General features: G+C 41.3%; 1 protein-coding gene across 1 annotated transcript; it reads right to left on the bottom strand.

Annotated features, from left to right (window-relative positions):
* Positions 1–11,488: 11,488 nt before the first annotated feature.
* Positions 11,489–13,583, bottom strand: LOC127079913 (uncharacterized). The gene is made up of 2 exons (XM_051020264.1): positions 13,472–13,583; positions 11,489–12,351 (listed from the first exon to the last, which is right to left on the bottom strand). Exons 1-2 carry the CDS (start codon positions 13,581–13,583, stop codon positions 11,489–11,491), a joined length of 975 nt encoding a protein of 324 aa, XP_050876221.1.
* Between the last annotated feature and the right edge of the window lie 14,125 nt (positions 13,584–27,708).

Here is a 27,708-nt window from a genome sequence, read left to right as displayed (position 1 = left end):
GTCATGCTTGGGGTGTGTTGCTTTGTATCTTCATTTCCAAGCAATTCAATCCCTTTTACAAACTTCTTGTGCACCTTGCCCTTTGGACTTTGTTGCATTTCCAACCATAGCTTCACATTGCTAAACATGGTCCTATATTCACCACAAACAGGTACCACTATCACATTAATCATGTACTATGCTTATATTGGTTGATTGGACAAGACATTTCAATTGGATTTGGCTTTAAACTCCTCTTGGTAAACATCCTGCCATCACAGTCCTATAGCAAGCCTGACCCAGGGAAGCCCAAACTCAAACATTCACAAATATGAGGGGGTGCATTCAGTAAACCCAAGGTGTGGATAACACATGTTTGTGGGCCTGATTAATTCTGAGCCCAACGTATTTCTCACTAAACCTGGGGGGTACATTCAACGGACCAGGGTGTAAACAACAAGTTACCATGGGTCACGCCAACTTTGAGCCCAAGCTCAAACAACTAAATTGAAACATGCGTGAATCCTCCTCATTCTCTCTTTCGTTCAGCATACCGGTGGCCATCGCCGGTATGAACTCTACCTTCACCAGCACCATCAAATCAAAACCTAACAAGCTAATGACTAAGCTCATGGCAATGGAGTCACACGATAGTCAAAGAATCCATGAAATTGTTCTCAATAACAGATGAACCCTAGCCTAATCAACATTCAATTAAACACTCCTCACTGAAAATTAACACCTAAAGCCATGGGGTTTTTGACCCTTCACCTAAATGCTAGGTAACGGTGTGCTCAGAACAAGAAAGCGAAAACAAACGGTAAACGACATACCAGAGAAGATGATCGGAGATGTTTGCCGGTGAGTTTCCTGCTTTCAATTCTTCCTTCTTCTTCTTTTCTTTGTCTCCTTCTTCTTCTAAAGCTTGAAAACAGAGTGCAATGGTTTAGCTCTAGGTGAATTGAAGCTTCAATGTGAAGTTTCAATGGCCTTCCTTCTGAGAGAGAATGAGAGCTTTGGTGAGGGTGATAGAGTTTGTAGAGAAATGGCTCTGAATTTGCAGGGTTTAAGCATTGTCCAAAAATAAGAATGATGAAGTGTTTATATAGGATTTAGGCTTGGGATTATTTCTGGATTGGGATTAGGATTGGAGTTAGTTAATTTGGTTTGGAGTTAGTTGAATTGGACTCACTGAGTTAATAGATAACTCAGTTGGTTATTGGATCAAAACTCAGTTAGTTATGTCCACTTAAGTTGGTTAATGCATTGTTAACAATTTGAATTTTGTTTACTGGTTATCGCAGGTTGATTTAAATGGATTTGCTCTTAAAATGACGGATGACTTGCTGAGCAGGTTTTAATGATTAGTGTAATGGAGTCAAGCCAGGTTGTTTTAGTGAAATGGTGAAGTAGAATGTTGATGGCTATAGCAGGTAATCCTAGAATTAAACCAAATGAAATCACTGCATCCTCTTGAACTGGTTATGTTAATTCAATGTATTGCAATCTCTTCTTGTACACTCTCTCTTTTGAACAATTCTCATGACTTCACTAATCATCCAACTCTTTTCGTTGCAGACCTTAATATCCACTGGATCCAATGGCTTGTGAGATGCTGGATTAGGGTATTCCATGGCTATCCCTTGTGCTAATTGGATTGGTATGTTACCTTGCTTACATGCCCTATTATGTTGCTCCTTTGTTCATGTCTTGTTAATTCAGCTTTTGGCTAATGCTTCTTGCCATGTGAGTCAAGGTTTTATAGGCATAACTCTTCCTTGCCCTCACATGTTTTCCTCCTGTTCCAACTCAAGGTTTGGCCATCGTAAGGTGTGATGCAATCTTGGACATCACTTGGCTCCAAAGTGTGCACTGTTATGACCCTTCTCAATGCAACAGGAGAGTGGTTCATCATGGATCTTATGTGAAATGTTGGCTGCAGGATACAAGGCCAATCCCTACTGCTTTCAATTCCAAACAAACTCACTGTGTTAGTAGTTCACAGCTAAAGGCAATGGTGTTGAGTCTTATTTACAACATTTGGAAAATCCTCATCCCATTATGAACTAGTAGCCAATGCTCCTGCAGGTATGGTTGATATCCTAACTCTCCATCTCACTGTTGCATTTCTGTGTTTCCTTTTGACTTGCTCCAGCTGACAAGAATTCCAACATGACTACTACCTTGGCTTGATGATGAGCAGTAGCACTGCAGGAAGGTGCTTGCAAAGAACAGAGGGTTTTTGGTGGTATTTTAATGTTGCAGGTGGTATTTTAATGTACTCATTGTTCAACTGGATTATGGTAACAAGGAACTCATGCACAATTTTTTTTCCTCTGCATTTCCTGCTTGTGATGTCAAGTAGCAGTTGGTGTTAGGTTAGTTGATTGGGATTGGTCTCATTGGTTGTAACATTTAGCCTTGGCATGTTACATTGGGAAAGGTGAATGGTCAGATATTGCCAATGGATTTTGAGTTGCATTGACCAAGTTAGGTATGTGACTTCTAGGTATCTCTGCTGGTTTTGTTGTACAGGCTTGATAGGCATCATGCAGGACTTATAATTGGCTTCATTGCAGACTGAACTGGTTTTTTTGAAGCTTTCTTATGGGATTATGCAGGGTCTGCCACTTGCTATGTCTGATGTTGTGTTGGTTTTGGTTTGCACAACTAATTCATACCATGCCTTGGACTGCTCTATGGATGCAAAAGGATGGTCTTTTCTCAGCAGGTTTTGGTTTTGGTGCAGAATTGGTTCCTGCTGAATGTTGCAGATACCAATGGTGTCTAGCCCAATTGCAAACACATTGTCCACTTCTTTCACCTGCTGGCTTGGTAGAGCTTAGCCTCATTGCAGTTGGTTTCCTAACTGCAGGATGCAAGACCATGATGAGTTGCTGCAGGTAATGTCATGTTTGGTTGGTTCCCTTACTGGTAGGGTCTACTGCAAATACCAAGTGATGGTCATGCTGCAATGAATGATGTACAACCAGGTCCATCTGTGACTTGACATATTTCATGTGTTGTAGGTAATGTCAGGTTAGGCTGGAATTTTCAAGGGCCTGGACGTGGTTCTGCAGTGCCTCAAATGGTATTGTTCTGGTAAATGGTTATCCATATTGTCCTTGTATAACCAAATGATGTTCTATTGCGCACCCTGATGCTGTTTGCAGGTTCATCAACCTTATGCCCGGTGTCATGATCATGCTCACAGTTGGCTTCAAGTGAACTTTGGCTCAGGTAAAGCAATTAGGCTTGTCACCACAAGGTCACAACTATCCTGCCTGATAACTCTGGTTTAACAGTGTGCCAGTCAGCTTTGTAAGTTGTTTTCTTGGTTATGTTACACTGCTAGTGGACCGATAAGACTGAATACATGTTGCCATATTTCATGACAAGGTCAGGCTTCCTATAGGACTATGATGGCAGGATGTTTACTAAGAGGAGTTCAAAGCCAAATCCAATTGAAATGTCTTGTCCAATCAACCAATATAAGCATAGTACATGATTAATGTGATAGTGGTACTTGTTTGTGGTGAATATAGGACCATGTTTAGCAATGTGAAGCTATGGTTGGAAATGCAACAAAGTCCAAAGGGCAAGGTGCACAAGAAGTTTGTAAAAGGAATTGAATTGCTTGGAAATGAAGATACAAAGCAACACACCCCAAGCATGACTTTTGGATGATGGATCAATGAAGGAAGACTAGGTTAGGTCTTATGTGGTAAAAAAAGTGAGTTGACTTTGGTCAAAATTGACCAAAAAAGTCAACTGTTGACCAAAGTCAACAATTGGTCAAAAATGGCAATTTTTGTATTTTCTTTATGATTTCTTTATAAATGGATATTCTATGGACAATTATGGGTGAAATTAGGGTTTAATGGACTATGGTTGACTTTGGTCAAAGTTGACCAAAAAGTCAACTGTTAACCAAAGTCAACAGTTGGTCAAAAATGCCAAACTTTGTATTTTCTTGTATGGAATCACATGTAATGGTTTAAAATGGATGGAATGGATTAAAATGGTTTTGAAAACTAATTGACATTGGTTTCACAATTGGCTTGAATGTTGACTTTTGCAAAGATAATAACTTGACTGATAGTGTATATGAACAAAACCAAGGGATGGGACCACAAGACTAGGGTTATCCACAAAACAATGGTATGACCAACAAATGGCTTAAAAAAAAGATGTTTCCACCACCAAATAAATGGCACCACAGACTTTGAATCAAGGCCAAGACTCCCAGCTAGGTCAAGCAACTTGACAATGAACACATAATCAAACCACCAAATTCCCTTGATTGTCATCACTTGATTAGGACTTTGGAGGCCAAGATGAGGCCTAGGGAAACTCCAAAGAATCCTACCTTGAGAAATTAGGGTTTTGGATCTCCTTGTTTTCCTAGTCACCACTTTGTTGAAGTCAATCACTTACCAGCATCATTAGGGTTTCACATCCCCCATGTTGTTGATATGGTTAACCATGCCTTTCGATCTTGATACCTGTGTAACCCCTGGCTTGTTGAGCCCAAGCTTCTTTTGAAGTCATGAAGAATGATGCATGTGGATGAGTTATGGATGTATGCAAGTCATCTCTTGACCAAATGACTAGATACATAAATGAGAAAGGGGAGGGAAAATTTAGGGGTGCTACAGTTGCCCATATTTAATCTTCTTGTACTTGAATACAAGAATTGCGGAAGCTTTTCAAGCATTCAAGGTAGAAGAGGATTAAATACCTATGTGCCCGAAATTTTCCGAACCAAATGATTGGCTTTATTACCAGTATGGAGGATATGTTTTATGCAATGCATGAGGTATGCTTATTTTTATGATGCATGCTTTTGTAGGGGTAAGTCTTTATTGTGGTCGGGATGTCGACTCGTCATCAAGAATTAGAATATGACAGCCAAGAAGTTTCATTGGTGCCAACGCTGCCCTCATAGAACCCCCTGCTTGTAAAGGAACACTGACAGGCTGGAGTCCCCAAGGTGCCCCAGTCAAATGGATGTAACAGGCCTCCAAGCAACACTATTGTTGAGTCACCCATCACCTATCAGGTTTATCGAATTTCCACGGTAATGCAAATTATTTCTCTTTAATGTAGCCTTTTATTATTCCCCGAGATTTTAAAACATTATATGATTTAAGACAAGTCAGTTATTTTGCATACAAAACATGGAACAACACATTGGGTGGAATAACTGAAATTTATTGATATGGAATCTGTACATATGTTGAGTACAAAGGATGCAAACGCCCTTAATGAGGACGTTGCAAAAATTTGAAAAATAATTGAAATGGAAATGGGAAACATTTTGTATTATTACAACATTGGCCTTAATCTACCAAATAATCTGAACCCCCAGGGCCTTGCTTCGGCTGATGGTAACTGGATCGGTCTTTGACCCTCTGATATCTAGCTTGTAACGTGTAGACTCAAGAATCATAGTCAATGCCTTTATCCCTAACTTTTGCCTGGATCTTTCAATTCTTTTTATCCACCGGGATGCTCCTTTTTGCCTAAGCCACCCTTTCGGGTTTTTGACTTAGCGAGCTTCAAATATATTCCCTAACTTTTGCATGGACAAATCATTTTTTGGTCCATCGGGATAGCCATTTTTGCCTAGATTCACCTTGTGGAGATTGATCTAGCGGGCTTTTCATCATTTCTTTTTAGGCATAATATTTTTTGACTTTGTCTGCATTCACCGGTGAGGGCAAATCTTCCCCATCCATTGTTGTGAGGATTAGAGACCCACATGAGAAGGCCTTTTTAACTACGAAAGGTCCCTCATAGTTGGGAGTCCATTTGCCTCGCGGGTCTGAGTGAATGGCAAAACATCTTTTGAGTACGAGATCTCCGGCGTGCTACGACCGGGGAAGAAGCTTCTTATCAAAAGCTTGTTTGAGACGCCTTTGGTACTGTCGCATCTCGAAAAATACGATTCCTCGCAATGGTCACGGAAAAATTTACGTTCGAACAGAGTCGCCACCGAACTTTATTTATCCCAATGAAGGAATAGGAAAATATCGATAAAACCTTTAGGAAAAGGAATAATGGTCGTCGCAACCATATTCGGGTTCGCGAGTGATTTACGCAAGAGGAAGGTATTAGCACCCCTCACGTCCGCTGTACTCAGCGGGAACCTTTTAGTTCTAATTTGCGTTTCGAGTGTTAATTTATGTTTGTTTGTTATCTTTGGGTTATAAAATATTTGAAATTGAAATGGATGGGAACCTCAGAAAGGGAAATGAAAGGTTTTTTCTTAGTGTGCTCGCGAAGATACAGCAATCTCCTGCCTACGTATCCTTATGGTATAATAAGGAAATCAAAGCATTTGTAGTTCAGGCACTATGATTGGTTGGTGCTTTTAGTGAATAGTTGTTTTAGATCGCGTTCTAAAGGCTAAACACTGGCTTGTCTACTCTCGGCGGAGGCTTAAGCACTAGTTTGTTGTGCGCATTAGAAAAGATTAACAGTGTTCTTTCTGAAAGAGTTTTAGTCACGCGGAGGGTGACGAGTTGGTTTGATGTGTTTGATATTTTGTTTGATTGGTTTTGATCACACGAGGGCGAGAAAAGATAGATTTGATGTGTTGAGATACTTTTGGTTGGATGACGATTACTCGGAGAGTCGAGTAAGACAACTCGTATCCTAATAATCAGGAAAGGGAATAGAAGACTCTAGACCGCTTTCTTTTCATCCTTAATTGTAAAAGGATTTGATAATGGATGATGATTACTCAGATAGTCGAGTAAGACAACTCGTATCCTAATAGTCGGGAAAGGGAATAAAAGACTTTAGACCACCTTCTTTTTCATCCTTAATTGTAAAAGGATTTTAATGATAATTAATGTGTTTTGACTGGATGACGAATACTCGGATAATCGAGTAAGACAATTCGTATCCTAATAATCGGGAAAGGGAATAGAAAACTCTAGACCACTTTCTTTTTCATCTAAGTGATTATAAAAATAAGTTTATATATGGTCGATGTATTTTAGAATAGACGACAAGTACTTGAATGGTTGAGTAAGACAACTCATATCCAAGCATTTGAGAAGAGGAATTGAAAACTCAAGACCATCTCCCTTTTCGTACAGTTTATTATGAAAGTGATTTGACTTACAGTATGAGTTAGCAAAAGAATGACAATAGTTCGACTGACCGAGTAAGAGAACTCGTATTCAAACAATTGAGGAGAGAAGTTGAAAACTCAAAGTCATCTCCCTTTTCATTTAGCTTATTATGAAAATAATTTGATTTAATCGGGTTTAGAAGTTTGTAGAGGAATGATAATTATTTGACTAACCAAGTAAGAGAACTTGTATTCAAATAGTCGTGGAGAAAAAATTGAAGACTCAAAGTTATTCCCTTTTAGTTTCTTGTTATAAAAGGATTTAATTTGTTTGTGCTTAAATGGATTAGAAATGACGACTATTTGACTAACCGAGTAAGAAAACTCGTATTCAAATAATCGAGGAGAGGAGTTGAAAACTCAAAACTATCCCCCTTTTCATTTTCAAATGAAGTGTTGTTTAAATTTGATTAAGTATTTTAATTTAACTTTTATAAAGAATATTCGGTGTCGGATCGAGGTTTTAATTTCGTGTTTATGAATGAAATGAATTCTATTTAGTGTATTGTTCTTCTACTCGATAAAATCGAATAGGTCTCATTGTAAGAAATCCCAAGAGTAAGCTATGTGAGGTTGATGGCGATGCTTTAAAAGCGATCGACTTACAAAGGGTTATTTGAAAATGGGCTCGACATTGAATCAAGAATTGTTTGATTTTGTTTTGAATTTGGGTTTGTATCATGAAGTGGTAGCTGGAAATGATTGTGAAATTCAGTTAAAATTTCAATTTAAAAATAATCAATTAAAATTCAATTAAGTCATCTAATTAAGGTAATTAAAATTAATTATCAAATTTATTCGATTAAAAATTAATATAATCAAATAATTAAGTTAATTAAAATTAGTTAGCAAAATTATCTAATTAATCGACATTTTAATTAATTAGTTGACTTAAAAAGAAATAAATGACAATATCGAATATTAACTAATCGAATTGAATCGGCCGCCATGTACTCATAAGCCGGTTTATACATAACGACAACGGATTTGGAGTGTCGTATGTAAGGATCGAAACGCGGTGAAAATACACAATCAATATATTGAAATTTTAGTGGCCTAACGGTATAACGTTGCCAATTCCGCGAGTTTCAATTTCAACTAAAAAATCCAATTATTTTCAATATGTACATCATGCTACCATGTTAAAAGAAAATCCAAGCTACCACGGTTTACATCATGCATGCTACCATGTTAAAGGCAAATCCAAGCTACCACAGTTTACATCATGCATGCTACCATATTAAAGGCAAATCCAAGCTACCACGGTTTATATCATGCATTGAATAATTACCGTAAACGACAATAATAATCCAAAAGTCATAGCTTAATAAAATCCTATAGCAGCCATACCATTAACATATGCAGCAAAAACAAAGGTGTAGAATTTTAATGAAAGAAACTTAAGTATCAAAGCAAAAACAAAGGTGTAGAATTTTAATGAAATGAACTTAAGTTTCAAACCAGGTGTGCTGTCAAATTTCAACATTGTCAAAATTATGGATAACATTACAAGCATAAAAAGTATTTTGTAAATTATTCACTTAGTTTAGCATATAAGTCAAACAAATGGAAACAACAATGTCAATCAACTTGTAAAAAATAGAGTTAACATAATCAACCAAAGAGAATTATCGGTAATTTACAAAACTATAACCGAAATGGATACGCAATCGAAACATATATGTAATCAAAGCTCACAATACAGTGCAAAATAGAACGTGTAATTATCATAATTACATGATCATTACCATCCCATTAAAAATCCAACATATAACCTAAAACAAAAATTCGACATACAAGCAGACATAATCGAAACGCACAATGTAGCTAATTCCCAAAGCGATCGACTTGGAACCAGAAAAATAACAATATCGGGACAGTAAACATAACACAGAATCAGAACTTTAAACAAATTCATATCAGTTTGAAATGTTATCGAATGCGGAACTGTAAATGTTATGGCCTTGTTGTTATCGAATAATGTTTACCTGTGGAATCAGAGGTGGACTGACCAATCTTTGTATCAACAACGTGACCTGAAGCGAATATGTGATATTGACCAACCGCTAGCTCCAGACCGTCCCAAGTAGCGGATCTTCATGCTTTCTGATTCAGGATGGAAAACCATTTCTCCTTCAATATGAATGCGGCCAAGAGCATTGAGTATGTCGTCTTTCGAAACGATGTACTGAGCCGACGAATCTCCGGTGCTATTGGAGAAAACCCGACGATGATTTGAACTTTGTGGTGGGGCGGTTTTTAGGTAGAATCTTGCACGACGCGTCCATGAAACAGAGATTCGAATCGAGTGTCATGGTTGGCATTTTTACGAACACTTGGCATGCTTCATTCCCCTCTTGCATCAAGAATGCGACACTAAAACCATCTTATCAGTTCAATAATTTGTAATAAATTGTAGAAGATGATGTACGCGAAAAAATTGATGTGTGATGTTCACACGGTTATGGAGGTTAGTAAGTGGTTATTGGTGGTTCGGAGTTGTTACTCGACCGGTAGTGGGGGTGGTTCGCTCTTATACGGTTGTTGCAGAGTGAAACATTCGTGTTGTTGTTAGCGGCGCTAACGTAGGTTGCGGGTCTGAGATATGGTGTTGAATACGATGAAACTCGAAGGTTGGAAGGAAGGCAATGGCTATGGATTTGTTATGGTGGTTGGCCGGAAGACGAAAATGGGAGGTAATCCGGTGATGGAAGCAAGGTTGTTTTGGTGAGAGGGAGATCGAAGAAGAGGAACAGTGATTCCTCCTTTTCCTTTTCTTTCTGTTTTTTTTAGTAGAGAGAGGAGAGAGGGACGTGATGGATGTGTGGTATCCAATGAGAGTTGTGAGTGAGTGCCTTTAATGAGAGAGGAAACGTGTAGGGAGTGTGAAGAGTGGCGTGTGGTAGGTGTTTAGCCGACGCAGAGAGAGATGTGTGTGAGACATCAGTGAGAGATGTGTGGGAAGTGTGAGAGAGTGATGCAAGCTGGATTTTCAGTACTGTTGGAAGTGTATCAGTAGTAAAAAAAACGAATAGGAATCCAATGTTAATTTCATTTTATTTTTTTTGAAAACAATTATTATTATTTAAAATTTCGTATTAAAAATTTCTAATAAATGCTTTGATTTAAATAAATTCTAATTATTTTAGTTGAATAATAACCTAACAAAAATAGTGATCGATTATAAATATAAATCGGATATAAATTTGCTCGGAAAATTAAATCGGACACACCAAAATGATAAGCATAAAATATACTTATTGCAAAAAATACAGCGTTTCTTTAAATTTTGAAATAAAATTGCACCGGTTAAAAGGCTCAGGCGGGTCCAAACGCAACTGAAACAGCTGCTCAAAAATACAACGAGCACACCAGGTTAAACTACATAAACCGTAGATTAATGATACTGGCGTCTGCAATTTTAATTTTGAAACTTTTTACCCGCTGATTTGTGCACGTTCTTGAGAAATGATTCAACCGATTTGTCTGTATTTTTAATAAATTTATTCTGACTGATATTTTAGTTATTATTCATGATGGAATGCATGTCATGCTGTGCATATGATGCAAATTAAAGATGAAATCAATTTTACAAAAATTTAAATATGCCCGGACAAAATTGAGGTATGACAGGTACAACTGACCATGACAGACGGCAGTCAAACGTTTCTCTTCAACTAGATTTAGTTGGTCATATCGAGATTGTACCCATTCAGCTTCATCAAGATCTGCTTCCATGATGACCCTGAGTGAAGGAATCTCAACTTTGATTGGTTGGACCGCCTCCATTCCATAAACCAGAGAGTACGGAGTTGCCCCAGTGGATGTGCGGACTGAAGTTCTGTAGCCATGCAAGGCGAAAGGTAACATCTAATGTCAGTCCTTATATATCTTGACCATCTTCTAGACGATTCTCTTGATATTCTTATTAGCTGCTTCTACGACGCCATTCATCTTGGGCTGGTATGGTGAAGAGTTGTGGTGCTCGGTCTTAAATTCTTTGCATAACTCCCTCATCATAGTGTTGTTGAGATTACTGGCGTTATCAGTGATGATTTGGCTAGGTATCCCATAGCGGCAAATTATCTCTTTCTTGATAAACCGAGTAACCACTTGTCGAGTGACATTAGCATATGAAGTAGCCTCGACCCATTTTGTGAAGTAATCAATAGCGGCTAGGATGAACCGATGTCCATTGGAAGCTTTGGGTTCGATCATCCCAATCATATCGATGCCCCACATAGAAAAGGGCCATGGAGAAGTTAGAACATTCAACGGAATTGGTGGTACAAAGATCTTATCACCATATATTTGGCACTTATGGCATCTTTTCACAAAGTTGTAGCAATCAACCTCCATCGTTGTCTAATAATAACCAGCCCGAAGAATCTTCTTAGCCATAGCAGGGCCCTTTGCATGTACACCCTCGCAGCCTTCGTGTATGGACCTTATGATTGTACTAGCTTCGTGTCTATCCATGCATCTGACCAGTACAGAATCATAATTCCTTTTATACAACACATCACTGTTTAGGAAGAACTTAGAAGAGAGTCTTCTTAGAGCCTTCTTATCAGTAATGGATACACCCTCGGGATACTGTCGTTCCTCCAGAAATGTCTTTATGTCATAGAACCAAGGCTTATCGTCAGGATCGACCTCAATTGCTAGACAATGTGCTGGTTCATCTAAGTGGTCAATCTGGATGGATGGTGCCTCATTCTTCCATTTGACTTTGAACATAGATGCCAGCGTAGCTAGAGCGTCTGCTAACTGATTTTCTTCCCTAGAAATATGATGAAAGGAGATCTCATCAAAGTAAGGGATCAGTTTTCTGATACGCTCTTTGTAGGGTATCAACTTGCTATCTCGAGTCTCCCAATCGCCTTTCACTTGACTGATTACCAGAGCTGAATCACCGAATACCTCGAGGATTTTGATTCTCAAGTCGATTACCACCTCTAAACCGTAGATACATGCTTCATATTCTGCCATATTGTTGGTGCAGTCAAAACATAACCTAGCGGTGAAGGGGATGTGGAAACCAGTTGGAGAAGTGATAACAACACCTATACCATGACCTCGGGAATTGGAAGCACCGTTGAACATGAGCGTCCATCGGGATCCTGGTTCGGGGCCTTCCTTAGGGCTTACCTCGAAGCCTGACATAGTAAAATCTCTGATAAACATGATGTCCTCATTTGGAAAGTCAAACTTTAACGATTGGTAACCTTCAACAGGCATGTGAGATAGATAGTCAGACATAATACTCCCTTTTATTGCTTTCTGGGTCACATACTGTATGTCATACTCGGTTAGCAGCATTTGCCACCAGGCAATTCTACCAGTAACAGCAGGCTTTTCAAATATATACTTTATCGGATCCATCTTGGATATCAATAAAGTAGTGTGGCAAATCATATATTGTCTCAGGCGTCGAGCAACCCAAGTCAAGGCACAATAAGTCTTCTCTAAAAGTGAGTATCGGGTCTCACATTCAGTGAATTTCTTGTTGAGATAGTAGATAGCATGTTCTTTCTTGCCTGTGTCGTCATGTTGACCCAAAACACAACCCATAGATTCATCCAACACTGTCAGGTACATAATGAGTGGTCTACCAGGAACCGGTGGTACCGGGTTGGTGGTTCTTGCAATACTTTTTTATTTTATCGAATGCCCCTTGGCAATCGTCATTCCACACAATCGATTGATTCTTTCTCAACAACTTGAAAATCAGTTCGCAGGTAGCTGTCAGGTGAGATATGAATCTGGAGATGTAATTAATTCGCCCAAGGAAACCTCAGACCTCTTTTTCTGTTCGGGGAGCTGGCATATCTTGGATGGCTCAAACTTTGTCGGGATCAACCTCAATACTCTTCTGACTGACTATGAAACCCAGGAGTTTACCTGATCAGACTTCAAAAGTACATTTGGCTGGATTCAGACACAGTTTAAACTTTCGGAGTCTGACAAATAACTTCCTCAGATTAACCAAGTGATCTTCCTCAGTTATGGATTTGGCAACCATGTCGTCCACGTAAACCTCAATCTCTTCATGAATCATGTCGTGAAAGAGTGTTACCATGGCGCGTTGATATGTTACCCCTGCATTCTTCAAGCCGAATGGCATGACTTTGTAGCAGTAAGTTCCCCAAGGTGTGATAAAGGTTGTCTTCTCCATATCATCTGGTGACATCTTTATCTGATTGTACCCGGAGAACTCATCCATGAAAGAAAAGATGGAGAATTGCATTGTGTTGTCGACCAAAACATCAATATGAGGCAAAGGGAAGTCATCCTTTGGACTGGCTCTATTGAGGTCTCGATAGTCTACACACATTCTGACTTTACCATCCTTCTTAGGAACTGGAACGATATTAGCAACCCACCGCGGATACTCATAAATGGCTAAGAAGCCAGCATCTAGCTGCTTTTTAACCTCTTCCTTGATCTTGAGTGCCATATCGGGTCTAGTCCTTCTGAGCTTCTTCTTAACTGGAGGACATTCAGGCTTGAGCGGTAGATGATGTTCAACAATGCTGGTGTCTAACCCTGGCATATCTTGATACGACCAGGCGAAGACGTCCACATATTCACGTAACAGATCTACCAACTCGGAGTGTACATGCTTGGCGAGAGATGCCCCGACTTTCACCTCTTTTCTGTCAGTTTCAGAACCCAAATTAATGACATCCACTGGTTTTTTGTATGGTTGAATCTCTTTCTCTTCGTGCTCAAGGAGTCATGCTAGTTCAGTTGGTAATTCACAATCTTCCTCACTCTCATCTTCAGCTTGGTTGATTGGAGGTCCAGATTCACGATTGATTTTAGCCATGTTGTAATCAGTGATTTTATTTGCTCTGCATATGATGAGCTCATTTTAGTATGCTTGCTTTTTTCTTTTGAGAAAAAGTGGAAAAAAGAAATCTTTTGCCATTTCATTGTTTTTAGTGAAAACGAAAAATAACTGAAAGAAAAGGAACACGAGTTTTGCATGCAAAAAAGTACTTTTATTTATTCACATAATACTTTTAAACATGAGGGACCTTACAAGCTATCCTCTCGTCTCGGGCAGGGACGAGGGACGGAGAAAACAAAATGCATTACGTTTTTTCCGAGTACACTATAGGTATCACGGTGGCCGTCCAATTGGGAAGCTTGAATCCTGTAGGACATCTGCGAACAAGGCCGGGTGCCCCTGGCTTGTTACCACTGGACTCTCTGATGACTGCTACAGTATGCTCATATTGATAGCTGGCACTGTTGAACTTTTTCGCATTCGCGAAAAATAACCGGCGGAAAAAGACACAGAGCCGCCACCGTGCGTTATTTATCCAAAAGGAGGGAAAGGAAACGCTCGAAGTAAACCTAAGAAGGGAAAGGAATGGTCTTACGACCAGAGATTGCTAGATACGGGAGTCGGTTACGCAAGGGGAAGGTATTAGCACCCCCTCATGTCCATCGTACTCGACGGGATCCACGCTCAAAAGAAAAGGATAAGGTTGCTAATAAACTGCTCAAAACTGCACAAACTGGGATAAAACACAGGTGAAGGAAAACGGAAGAAGGTGACTAGGCATGATGTCGCATCCTAGGCCTACGTAGTTTGTCAGGAACAAACATCAGAGTCAACGTAGTTCGGGAAAATGGGGAACATGCTCACTAGGACATCGCATCCTATGCATACGTATCTTCTCTAACCAGAGTAAGAATCAGAGCACTCGTAGCTCGGCTAACGCAGGCCGAAACAAAACACTGAAACGAGACGCTGGGACGTCAAACGAAACACACAAAGGAAACGGAATTCCAATCAATGGACTTACATCCAACTCCAAACAAACGAACACAAACAGGAAACCGAATGCCAATAGATGGACTTACATCAGACTCTGAGCAAACAACAAGCAAACGGGAAACCGAATGCCAATAGATGGACTTACATCAGACTCCAAACAATGAAAGGGTGAACAAACACACACACAAAACAAAAGGGTTGAAAAAGAAAACGGGTGCCCGGAGAGATCTGCTCAATCTCCTGCCTACGTATCTCATCTGGTATGAGAATCAGGGCGACGTAGTTCCCCTTAACAGGGAAGAAACTCTCCTAACCAGAGACTAGAGAGATAACAACTAATAGGGAGATAACGACTCAAGCCTAGAAGTTGTCATGCAAACGATCCCTAAGTTGAGGTCTCTAATCAGCAAGTAAACAAGCACAGGTGAACAGGTATCACACTCTATATGCAAACAAGAGGCTCACACAAGGCTGGGCTTTAGTCAAGGGGTCATATCAACCTCGACAAATAAGCCAACACTGGAAGGGTATGATGAGGCTCTTAACCACTGACATTGACCGTCAGGGTGAGCAGATGAAAGGTAATGAGGATAAGACCTCATAGCTCTTGACCCGGGCCTGGGTGAGCTTCAAATCAATGAAAACACGGGGATCCAGAATGTGGGAACCTACTCCACTTGACTGACTCTATATACAAGGATCTTGGGTTAGGTTCAAGAGCATCAGCACGTAGTGCGAGCATAATGAACGACACAACGATTAACAGGGGATTGATTGCTAATCCCTTCTATCTGTCAATTGCCTCTTCACTTAGTAGGACTTAAAAAACCATGCCTCGACAAGGAGGTCTTGAGCACAAAAGTAAACAAACACAGTCATTGCCTCTTAAGGAGGACTTCAGCCAAATGCCTGCCAAAAGAAACGACAGGGCTTCCAGACTACATGGAGTTAGAGAATGATTACCTAGGTGGTATGCCAACCACAAGCAAAGCAAAGCTCAAGCAATGAGCTAAAAGCGACTAATGTACCTGTACAAAAGTCAAACAGGTCAATATGGTATTCAGACAAACCAAACAGTCAACAGCAGTGGGACAACCAATATGTTCACAATGCAAGTCAACAAGTAAACAACTCAAGTGAGTTCATCACCAAGGAACCTACAACACAACAAAGGTTAGTGGACAAAATAATTTGCATCTCAAGTGATGAAATCACATCAACCACTAGAGCTAATTGCTTGAACCTGAAATACAAAGCTCAAAAGGTGAGTACAAATCACTAGTGCAAATACTAGGGTCAAAGGCAAAGCAAAGAGTCAAAATAGAAGTTGATATTCCATATGAAGCACATTTAATCAAGCAAGAACATGTCCTAAAAAGGACCAAACTCAAATCATAAGGCAAAGTCCTCACATGATCATGATAAAGCAATAGCAAGCAAAGGTGCACACAATTGGACATCAAGAAGAGAAATTCCATATTAAAACATAAATGAATCCAATGATCATGAATTTTTTTATGTGATATCAACATGTTAAACACAAGCCTCATGCAAAAAATTAGGACCATAAGATAACAAATGGCCTAGTAATGAAAATGAACACAAGCAACATCCAAATGTGTGACACAAATTGTCACACCATACATCCAAATATCCAAAACAGAGATGTAATATGCTAAAAATGCCAAACAAAAGCTCAAAAATCATGTAACATGTTATGAATGAGCATGTCAAATTTCAAGGCAATTGGACAAACTGTGAGCATTTCACAATCAAATTAACACAACATGTCATATTTGCATCATGTTCAAATAATCAAGCACAATTAAAATTTCAGCTAGGAAAAAATCATGAAATTGACATCAACAAATAGTAGACATTCAAATGAACATGTGAGAAAAAGTTTGGATTTATTTGGATTCATTTTCTATTTTTTATGATTTTTGGAATCTGATGAAAAAAATGAAACAAAATGTGAAAAACATGGAAAATGATATGTGAATACAATTGGAAACAAGCAACACCAAGACTCGAACCCAGGTTAAGGCAATCAAAAAAGGCGCTGGAAATAAAAAAGAAAATGCGCTTGGCCAAGGATCGAACCAAGGTCATGAGGTTCAAAGAAGCGCATAGCATAAAACAAATGAAACAATTCAAAACAACACCAACAAGTATCGAACCAACGTTCTCAAGGTCACATACGCGCTCAACAAAATAAATGAAAATCAGAGGAATTGCAAGCGCTGGAATCGAACTGGTGAATACAAGGTCACAAGCGCGCTAGTCTAAAACGCATCGTTTGGCAAAGTGGAAAATCAAAAGGAATTTCAAAACATCCACACGCAAAATCGAACTGGAGACATGGACATTCATGCGCATGGAACAGTGAACCCTAGCTTGCTTTTGCAGACGGCGGATGGAGGTGTTTTCCACCGTCTTCTCCGGCCAGCCAGGCGGAGAAGACACAAAATTTTTCCAGAAATTTACATGGTATACATCATTGGAATCGTCTCATCACGTAGAGCATGGATCTAACATTTGTTTGGCCTAATTCTCCATAACAAACGCGAATAGAAGGAAAACAAATTGCACAACCAAACTTTAAATCGACATAACTCATTCAATTTTCAACAAAATTCATATCAGAATCATCAGTGGAGCACACACTACAAGTTTATGACAAGAAAATGGAGAAAAGAGAGAGTCGAAATCCAACCTTCTTGGAGAGTAGTATGAGAAAACCGTGGATTCAAGTGCTCAAATCTTCCAGATCCAATCCTGAGATGATGATTTGAAGTTTGATGTAAGAAATCTCAGCTGAATCCACTTGAATGGAGCTTAATTTGCAAGATCCATCTTCATGAGTTTGTGCACGATCTGCTTGATTCTTGGCCAAATCCTTCAAACCAGAGATCAATTCCTACTCAATGATGCCTTGTGAACACGATTATGCAATAATATTCAGGTGTTGTGTGAAGATTTTTCAAGTTTCAATTGAGAGAATTTTTGGAGGGAAATGAGATTTTGAGATCTAGAATGTGTAAAACTGATCAAAACAGTTATGATTAGCCTTATATATGACATGCTAATTACCATGCTAATCCAAATTAAGCTTGGCTAATGGAAAGTTAATGAGAAAAGAGGTGCATGACCAATTTGGCAAATTCACCCTTGCTTGGCAAAAATGCACGTGAACAGTGCCCATGCAAGGTTCAAAAACATTTCAAATTGTCTCATAAGCATCATGGAATTGGAATTAAGTTCATGTGATCAACCAAATTTAAATTCTTCATTTTCCCTCCAAAAAGCACATGTATGCACCAATGGTCATGTGAGATTTTTCCATGCAATGCCAAGATAGATTTGGAAAATATAGGTCAAAAGAAGCAATTTGCAAAAAGAGTGACTCAAATTGGAGTTTTGAATCAAAAGTTATGGCACTTTGAAGTTTCATGCACACTTGGTGATCATTTGGTCATAACTCCTCAACCATCCATCAGATGCTCATGATCTTGGACTTTTTGGAAATGGGAGAGAAAGATATTCAACTTTCATGTTGACCAAAATTTCATTTGAAGCTTCTTTGATGTTAGAAAGTCAAGTTGAATGTGGTCCAAAAACTTGCCATTTTTGGAAACTTGAAATTACAGGTCACTTTCCATTTTTGGAAACTTTTGATCTAGCCTCAAAATCTTCAATATAGATGTTTGCAATGATGAATGAACCTCTTTTGGACATGAATGAAGTGTCTCAAACCATTTCTCCACCTCAAAGCCCTCAGTTGACTGCACAGTTGACTTGTATGGGCCTCAGATGACCTGAAAATGCACTGATGACTTTGAGTCTCTAGCACTTGGCAAAGTTGATTCAAAATGAACCTTGGCTCATATAAGCTCTTTAGAACAACCATGTGGCCTTCATCTCAAGGAAATACTTGCCCTTTTGTACTGATGAATCCTTTGGATGCCAGTTCTAGTTGTCAAGATGCAATGCAAGATGAAATGATATATGACCTAAAAAATGAAATGAATGCATGAATGGGGGGGGTGCAAATTTGAGGTGCTACAGCTGCCCCTATTCAATCAACTGAGAACCTGAATGGATGAGAGCAACGACTATCAGACCTTCAAGGTAAACAGGGATTGAATACCAAAAGAACCGTAGAATTTGCACTTTGCAGGGGATGAAGTGAAGAAAGCGAGGCTCATTTACCGATGGCGGCTTCCAAACAGAAGACTTGATATGCACTGATATCAAGGAAAGCGGGGCCATTTACTGATGGCGGCTTCAAAACAGTAGACTTGATATACACTGATATCAAGGAAAGCGGGGCCATTTACCGATGGGGGCTTCAAAACAGTCGACTTGATATACACTGATATCAAGGAAAGCGGAGCCATTTACCGATGGCGGCTTCAAAACAGTCGACTTGATATACACTGATATCAAGGAAAGCGGGGCCATTTACCGATGGCGGCTTCGACTGGGGAGGAAAAGATATTTACGACTGGAACAAGACCAGACGTTTACTGACGACTCTACTGAGGAGTTGATATTTATCAAAGAAAGGATACATGACCAGACATTTACCGATGACTGGGAAAGAACTCGATGTTTACCGACATCGAAAGATGATGTTTACCGACACCAAAAAAAAGGACGACCAGACATTTACCGATGACTGGGAAGAAAGAAACCACGACCAGACATCAACGGATGAATGGGAAGAGAGAAACCACGACCAGACATCAACGGATGAATGGGAAGAGAGAAACCATGACCAGACATCAACGGATGAATGGGAAGAAAGGAAACCACGACCAGACATCAACGGATGAATGGGAAGAGAGAAACCACGACCAGACATCCACGGATGAATGGGAAGAGAGAAACCACGACCAGACATCCACGAATGAATGGGAAGAGAGAAACCACGACCAGACATCAACGGATGAATGGGAAGAGAGAAACCACGACCAGACATCAACGGATGAATGGGAAGAGAGAAACCACGACCAGACATCCACGGATGAATGGGAAGAGAGAAACCACGACCAGACATCCACGAATGAATGGGAAGAGAGAAACCACGAACAGACATCAACGGATGAATGGGAAGAGAGAAACCACGACCAGACATCAACGGATGAATGGGAAGAGAGAAACCACGACCAGACATCCACGGATGAATGAGAAGAGAGAAACCACGACCAGACATCAACGGATGAATGGGAAGAAAGAAACCATGACCAGACATCAACGGATGAATGGGAAGAGAGAAACCACGACCAGACATCCACGGATGAATGGGAAGAGAGAAACCACAACCAGACATCCACGGATGAATGGGAAGAGAGAAACCACGACCAGACTTCCACGGATGAATGGGAAGAGAGAAACCACGACCAGACATCAACGGATGAATGGGAAAAGAGAAGCCACGACCAGACATCAACGGATGAATGGGAAGAAAGAAACCACAACCAGACGTCTATCGACGAATGGGATGAGAGAGACCACGACCAGACATCAACGGATGAATGGGAAGAGAGAAACCACGACCAGACATCAACGGATGAATGGGAAAAGACTCGATGTTACAGACATCGAAAGATGATGTCTACCGACACCAAAAGAAAGGACCCACACGGGGGTTAACACGACAACTACCGGTATCGCAAGGAAGACATCTACATATGCCAAGACAAGGCAGACACCTGCCGGGGACTACACTAGGGAGTCAAGCTTTCCTTTCACGGACGGGTGAGGAAATAAATCTCTGGGGATTATCGATCCTGAATGCTGCCAAGAGCAACTGCTGCAAATGTGCCATACAGATGTTGAAAAATGATCCACCTCTGCTGGGGATATGATCCAATTTGCAAGATGCAAGGGGAGGAAGACTCCTGCTGGGAAAGCGAATGATCACTTTGCTGAGCATACAATTCCTTATTCGATCTTCCAACTCTGTGGGGAGTAGCACTGCTGGGGATGCTTACTGACCTGTCATTCTCGAAACGGCAGAGAAACCAACTCAACTAGGGAGTCACTTGTTGGGGAAACACCAACCTTTCAACCATGCTGGGGAAACCACTTCTGAAATCGACCTAGACGACCCAACATTGCGATGCCAAACTCCTCAGAGTAACATCTTCACCAACCGGCTAAACCAATCCTCGAATGATAACCACGGCCCGGGGCTAGCTTATGCTTGCAATACTGATGCATGAATTTTTACAGCGTAATGCTCCATAACCATGGAAATGCTACGCAATTAATGATGCAATATGCTATGCTTTTCTAAATGATGAATGCATAAAAAATATCCCCTTCCAGGGACTCTACTGGGGAGTTCGAGGAACTCTGCTGAGGAACTCAATACCGCTCCAATCCCCACCCTGCTGGGGAATAGCACTGCTGCTGGGGAAAGGATAATCCTCACTGGGGATGACCTTCACCGAACTCGATCCGCTTGGGGATTTCACTGGGGATTAACTACCAACGCACCCCTCTGCTGGGGGGACAACAACCTTCAGACTTGCTGGGGAAAAACACTCTCAACCCTGCTAGGGGAAACAACAAACCTCAGGCCTGGCTGGGGATTACAGCAACTTTCAGACTTGCTGGGGAAACACCCTCTCAACCCTGCTAGGGAAGATAACCAATCTCAGGCTTCGCTGCCGAGGAAACACTGCTCTCGAATCTGCTGGGGAGATAACGACCATGAACCCGCTGGGGAGATACGACCTATTTGACACAGAACGCCCGTCGATTCGTCGAACACTGGCATTCACCATCCAACCATAGTGTCAACTTTCCACTTTTGAGAGCTCCCAGACTCATCCGGTATCTTCTGATTCATCACCTTGTATTCTCGGCTTTTCTCTACTTCGAGACGATCGATCTCCTCAGATCCGGGCCAACTCTCTAATCCTCAGACTTTGAAGAGTCTTCTTGATTACCCTCTAGGATCGTCGCCATTCTTTCGCCGTCTTTTCACCGTTCTTCTATCCCTCATCCCTGATTGGACTCTGCGGGGATCTTTTGTCCCAAGGCTTCACATCACAACCTGCAAGTGAGTGAAAACATCTAATAGCACCTGCAAAAGAGATCGTTAGATAAAAACGTGCCCCAGGCGTGCCAAAATTTCAACACCTAGGTCACTCAACCTTCCGAATAAGATTTCACGTTTTCAATCTTATAAACATGCATTGGAAGGGATCTCCATGTCTCAAAATGCAAAGATTCTTTATCAAAACAAACGGATGTTTGTGCAATCAAAGCGGTAATGAAAACAGAAACAAAATTATTTGACTGAATATGCATTTATTGATTGAAAAAGGTGGTGCCTCATAACTGAGCAGCACACAGGAAGCAATCCCTGAAAAGAGGTAATTGCGCACAAAAGGAAAATCTATCCTAATGGCAATGTGAAACCGTGATCTCATCGGGTTCCAACTCAGTTACACCCCATATATCCTCAAGACTCTCCGTACTTTCTACCTTCTGAACAAGACGCTTCCGACCGATCTCTGCCGGAGATTATCCAGGTGTCTTAACCAAAGTACAAACGATCATGCTGGACGCAGTTGTTCGTTTCAATCCCTCTTTTGCCTGGACCGCCCCTTCGGGTTTTCAGTCCATCGGGATACCCTTTTTTTTGCCCAAGCCGCCCTTGTGGGGTTTTCGGCTTGCCGGGTGTACAGTTTTTCCCTTTATCCCTAATTTTTGCCCGAACCTTTTCTTTTTCTTGGTTTGCTGGGATGCCCTTTTTTGCCTGGACTATTTTCTTTTCGTCCAGCGGGTCTCTTTTACGAAGTATTTTTTAATTGCGTCCGCATTTACATGGGGATGGAAAATCCTCACCAGCCATGGTTGTCAACAACAAGGCTCCGTCAGAGAAAACCTTCTTGACCACGAATGGACATTCGTAACTGGGTGTCCACTTGCCCCTACGATCGTTCTGAGGAGGAAGGATCCTTTTCAACACCACATCTCCTACGTGATACACACGAGGTCGCACCTTTCGGTCAAAAGCACGCTTCATTTGCTGCTGGCACAACTGCCCATGACAAAATAACTGTCAGTCTCTTCTCCCCAATTAGGCTCAACTTTTCATACCGGGTCTTTATCCGCTCAGCCTCTTCCAATCTCACATCCACCAGGCCTCTCAATGACGGAGTCTAGACCTCAACCGGTAGCACTGCTTCCATCCCATACGAGCGAGAAAGGCGTTGCCCCAGTAGATGCACGGACTGAGGTTCGATACCCAGGATGCAAACTTCGTATTCAGCCTCATTGTTGGTGCATTCAACATGTTAGCCGGGCAACAAAAAGAATGTGGGATCCTTTCGGCGTAACCAAAACGGCATCAACTCCACTTCCATTCACATTAACGGCCCCATCGGACATCGGAATCCATTCGGATTCAGGACAGGCCCCTCCTCCGGGATTGGTTCCTCACAATCTTTCAATTTGAGAACCTCGATGTCCTCATTAGGGAACTCAAACTTCATCGGTTGATAATCCTCAATGGGTTGCTGGGCGAGGTAATCAGATAGAATACTACCTTTGATGGCCTTTTGCGACGTGTACTGGATATCATACTCAGTCAAAATCATTTACCATCTCGCAACCCGTCCGGTCAATGCTGGCTTCTCAAAGATATACTTGATCGGATCCATCTTGGAAATCCACAAAATGGTATGAACCAGCATATACTGTCTCAGTCGGCGAGCAGCCTATGCCAAAGCACAACAAGTTTTCTCGAGCAGTGAATGTTTTGTTTCACGGTCGGTAAACTTTTTGCTAAGGTAAATTGCATGCTCTTTTCGACCAGACTCGTCATGCTGCCCCAGTACACACCCCATAGACCCCTCGAGGACCGACAAGTACAGGATTAACGGTCGTCCCTCCACAGGAGGCATCAGAATCGGAGGCTCCTGCAAATATCCTTCTATTTTTCAAGTGCCGCTTGGCAATCATTATTCCACCTGACCGTTTGATCTTTTCTCAACAGCTTGAATATAGGTTCACACGTGGCTGTTAGATGAGATATGAACCGTGAAATGCAGTTCAATCTACCTAAGAGACCACGAACCTCCTTTTCTGTTCTCGGTTCAGGCATTTCTTGTATTGCTTTTTACTTTAGCAGGATCAACCTATATTCCTCTTTCATTCACAATAACCCCAGCAATTTACCGGACCGCACTCCGAAAGTGCACTTACTCAGATTCAACCTTAGTCTGAATTGTCTCAACTAGTCAAACAGCTTGGCCAAGTCTACCGAATGCCCCTCTTCTGTTTGGGACTTTGCTATCATGTCATCAACATAGCATTCAATTTCATGATGAATCATATCATGAAACAAAGTCACCATAGACCCTGACACGTGGCACCGGCATTCTTGAGACTGAATGGCATCACCTTATAACAAGAAGGTGCCCCATGGTGTGATGAACATTGTTTTCTCCATATCATCTGGCGACATTTTGATTTGATTATAGCTAGAAAAGCCATCCATGAAGGAAAACACCGAGAATTGAGCTGTATTATCAACCAATACATCAATGTGAGGTAATGGGAATTCATCTTTCGGACTAGCTCTGTTCAAATCTCGGTAGTCCACACACATTCTCACCTTCTCATCCTTTTTCGGCACCGGCCTCTGCTTCACTGGAGGACAGTCTTCTCTCAATGGCAACCTGTGCACAACAATGTTGGTATCCAACCCTAGCATATCTTGATAAGACCAGGCGAAGATATCAACATACTCTTTCAACAGTGCTACCATTCTGCTCTTGACATTTGCCTCCAAAGCGGCCACCTCGGTGCCTAAATTAACAATCTCAACTCGCTCCTCGTGCGGTTGAATCACCTTCTCCTCTTGTTTCAACAACCTGGCTAATTCTTCCAGCAGATCACAATCTTTTTCGCCTTTTTCTTCGGCATGATAGATTGGATTGTCGAAGTCATACAAAGGTGTAACCGAATTGTTATCAATGAGATCAGGAGAATATTGATTCATGCATTGCTTTTGAGGTCGGAACGAGACAAATCAAAAGGAAGGAAAATGAAAATAAACATTGCCATTTTTATTTTTTAAACTGCAAAAATAAATGAAAAACAGGGAACACCGCTTTTACTACAAAAAACATCCATTTATTAATGATGCAAAATGTTGCAAAATGAAACACATGAGGTGGCCCTTATAATGGACCAATACGTTTCGGGCAAAACGTATGGCTTTCATGCAAACAGAATTGAAAAACAGAAACATTACTCTTCATGATGAGTGACAGTGATGATCTTTGAGGCCTTCCAATTCCCTGGTACGCACGATTTTATCCATGAGTCAAGCTCGCAGTCACTGTCAATCTCTTCACCCACCGCACAGGCATGACCTGGATCTAGCATTCCAGCACTGATGAACGTGAACGGTTGACGACGTCCTCTATTCTGTCCAGACGAGTCTTGGCCTTCCTGATAACCAACCCCGAACCTATCAGCTTTTACCACAATGTCTATCATTCTTCCCCAGCCTTAGGCTTCTCCGTTCTTCACCACTTCCATGGCCTGTTTGTAAGAAGAAATGGGCGGCTTCTTCTCTTTCTCAGTAAAAATGGCATTCTCCACCTTGACGGTTTCAACTGCCTGACTCGGTGTTTCACATACTACACCGTCCATTTCCACCTCCATCATTCTCTGAATCGTTTCCCTCATCATTGCACACCCATTTGTAGCGACAGCCGCACAACAATTATCATAACCAGGGAAGACTCCTCTCTTTATCAGATGTCTCTGGGCCACAGACATTGGAGTTCTTAACTGATCCACATTCGTCTCCTCCATTTTTCTCTTGTCCTTTGACATCACGTCCACCCCCATAGGACCATGCATTGGAACGGGGTCAGCATTAACATTCGGTTTCGGTGCAAAATTGATGGCTTTAGAATCCACCAAATCTTGAACGACATGCTTAAAAGCTCTGCAACCCTCAATGTGATGTCCGGGTGCCCCAGAATGGAACTCGCACCTGACATTCTCATCATAATTTGCAGGCCTCTGACCCAGTCCTACTGGAGCCAATATCCTCGACTGAACCCACCCAAGATCCTTCAACCTCCTAAATAGAAAGGCATAAGTCACAGGCGGCTTATCAAACTGACGATCTGTCTTCCCTTTTCTCACTTGGCACCCAGCTCTCTGTGCTCTCTGTTGAGGTGGCTCTTGTTGCTGTTGTACCGATGGATTACTAATAGGAATCGTTGTTGTAGCAGCATACGGGTGGTAACGATCCCTACCGTGCCCTTTTCTGGCATGCGCATCACTTGATTCAACCTCCTTCTTGTGCTGACTATTGCCAGAGGGCTTCTTTACTCCGGACGACTGAGCATTTCCCTGAATTTTCTCCATTATCAGCCAGCTTTCAATCCTCTCCAACCTCTCAGCGATTGCTTTCTGCCCCATGGCGACCCCTTGCATGACGTTGAACAACTCCCTCATCATCTCTTTCAACTCGAGAATGTCGGCGTTGGTTGGATCCATCAGCTTGGATTTGTTGCGTCTGGTAGGGTACCTGTGCGAAAGAATGATTTGGTGTGCACGAGCAATGATGCCTGAGTCAACCCAACAGGTTAGATACTGACACCTACAAAACAGCAAACAGTTTAATATGACTCACACATGAATGCAATGTCTATCCATCTATCCTCTGATTCTGGCTTCATCGAGACAAATAACAATTTGACAATAACATTCTGACATCAGGATGTCTCTCAACCAGAATCTCAATCGAGAATGTTCCCTGAGTATGGATAGACATGAGTTAGATGCGGATGAATGCAAAATAGGAATGATGCAGATGCATGAATGCAAGTCACTGTGCATCCTACAAGTCATCTGAAGATCAACTGTACTGGATTCCGGTCTATGAACTGATCACAATCATCTGAGGGACCAAGTAACCACAAATCCAACTTGGGGAGTTCCGAAATAAATGGAACCGGAGGATATATCACCCTCATCACAGGAAATCTACTGAATGGGTGACAACAAGATCCTCTGAACAAGTACCCTCAAATCCAACCCGGGGATCCAAAATAAACGGAACCCGTTGATAAGTACCACAGACAGTACTCCGGCGTCTCAGAAATGAACTTCCATAAATCCAACTGATCCATAGTCACCATCAGTACCTGCAAATGATTCATTCTCGCCCCACTCACGGGTGTCATCTAGGCCAAGGTAAGGTCAAGAGAAACGCAGGATAAACGATCCTTTCAAGAATATCATCATGTGCACACCAGGTGTATGCAACGATAATACCCTATCAGAATCTGAACTGCTCGTGATATCATATTCTGCTAAGTGGCGCCATACCACCCGCTTCCCATGAATCACTATATTCCTAGGTGTCATAAAGTTCACTCATAGCCTGGGTATTGGGCCTTTTACCTCTTGTGACTCCCACCCAACAGAGAAATAGATACACAGCCAGTACAATGATAATATGATGCATGCAAACATCTATGCAAATATAGACAATCACAACATAATAAACAGGAATGCAATAAATAAAGCAATAAAATCAACCACAACTATCCTAAAGAGCGCTAGGATTGACTCGCTTAGGGAAGATGGACCAGCAAGAGGTCAACTTCTCTATGGTCCCCAGCAGAGTCGCCAGCTGTCGCATTCGCGAAAAACAACCGGCGGGAAAAGACACAGAGCCGCCACCGTGCGTTATTTATCCCAAAGGAGGGAAAGGAAACGCTCGAAGTAAACCTAAGAA

This window comes from Lathyrus oleraceus, chromosome 5 (assembly GCF_024323335.1).
Source record: "Lathyrus oleraceus cultivar Zhongwan6 chromosome 5, CAAS_Psat_ZW6_1.0, whole genome shotgun sequence".
NCBI classification, from domain to species: Eukaryota; Viridiplantae; Streptophyta; class Magnoliopsida; order Fabales; family Fabaceae; genus Lathyrus; species Lathyrus oleraceus.
This window is presented reverse-complemented; position numbering and strand designations above follow the sequence as displayed.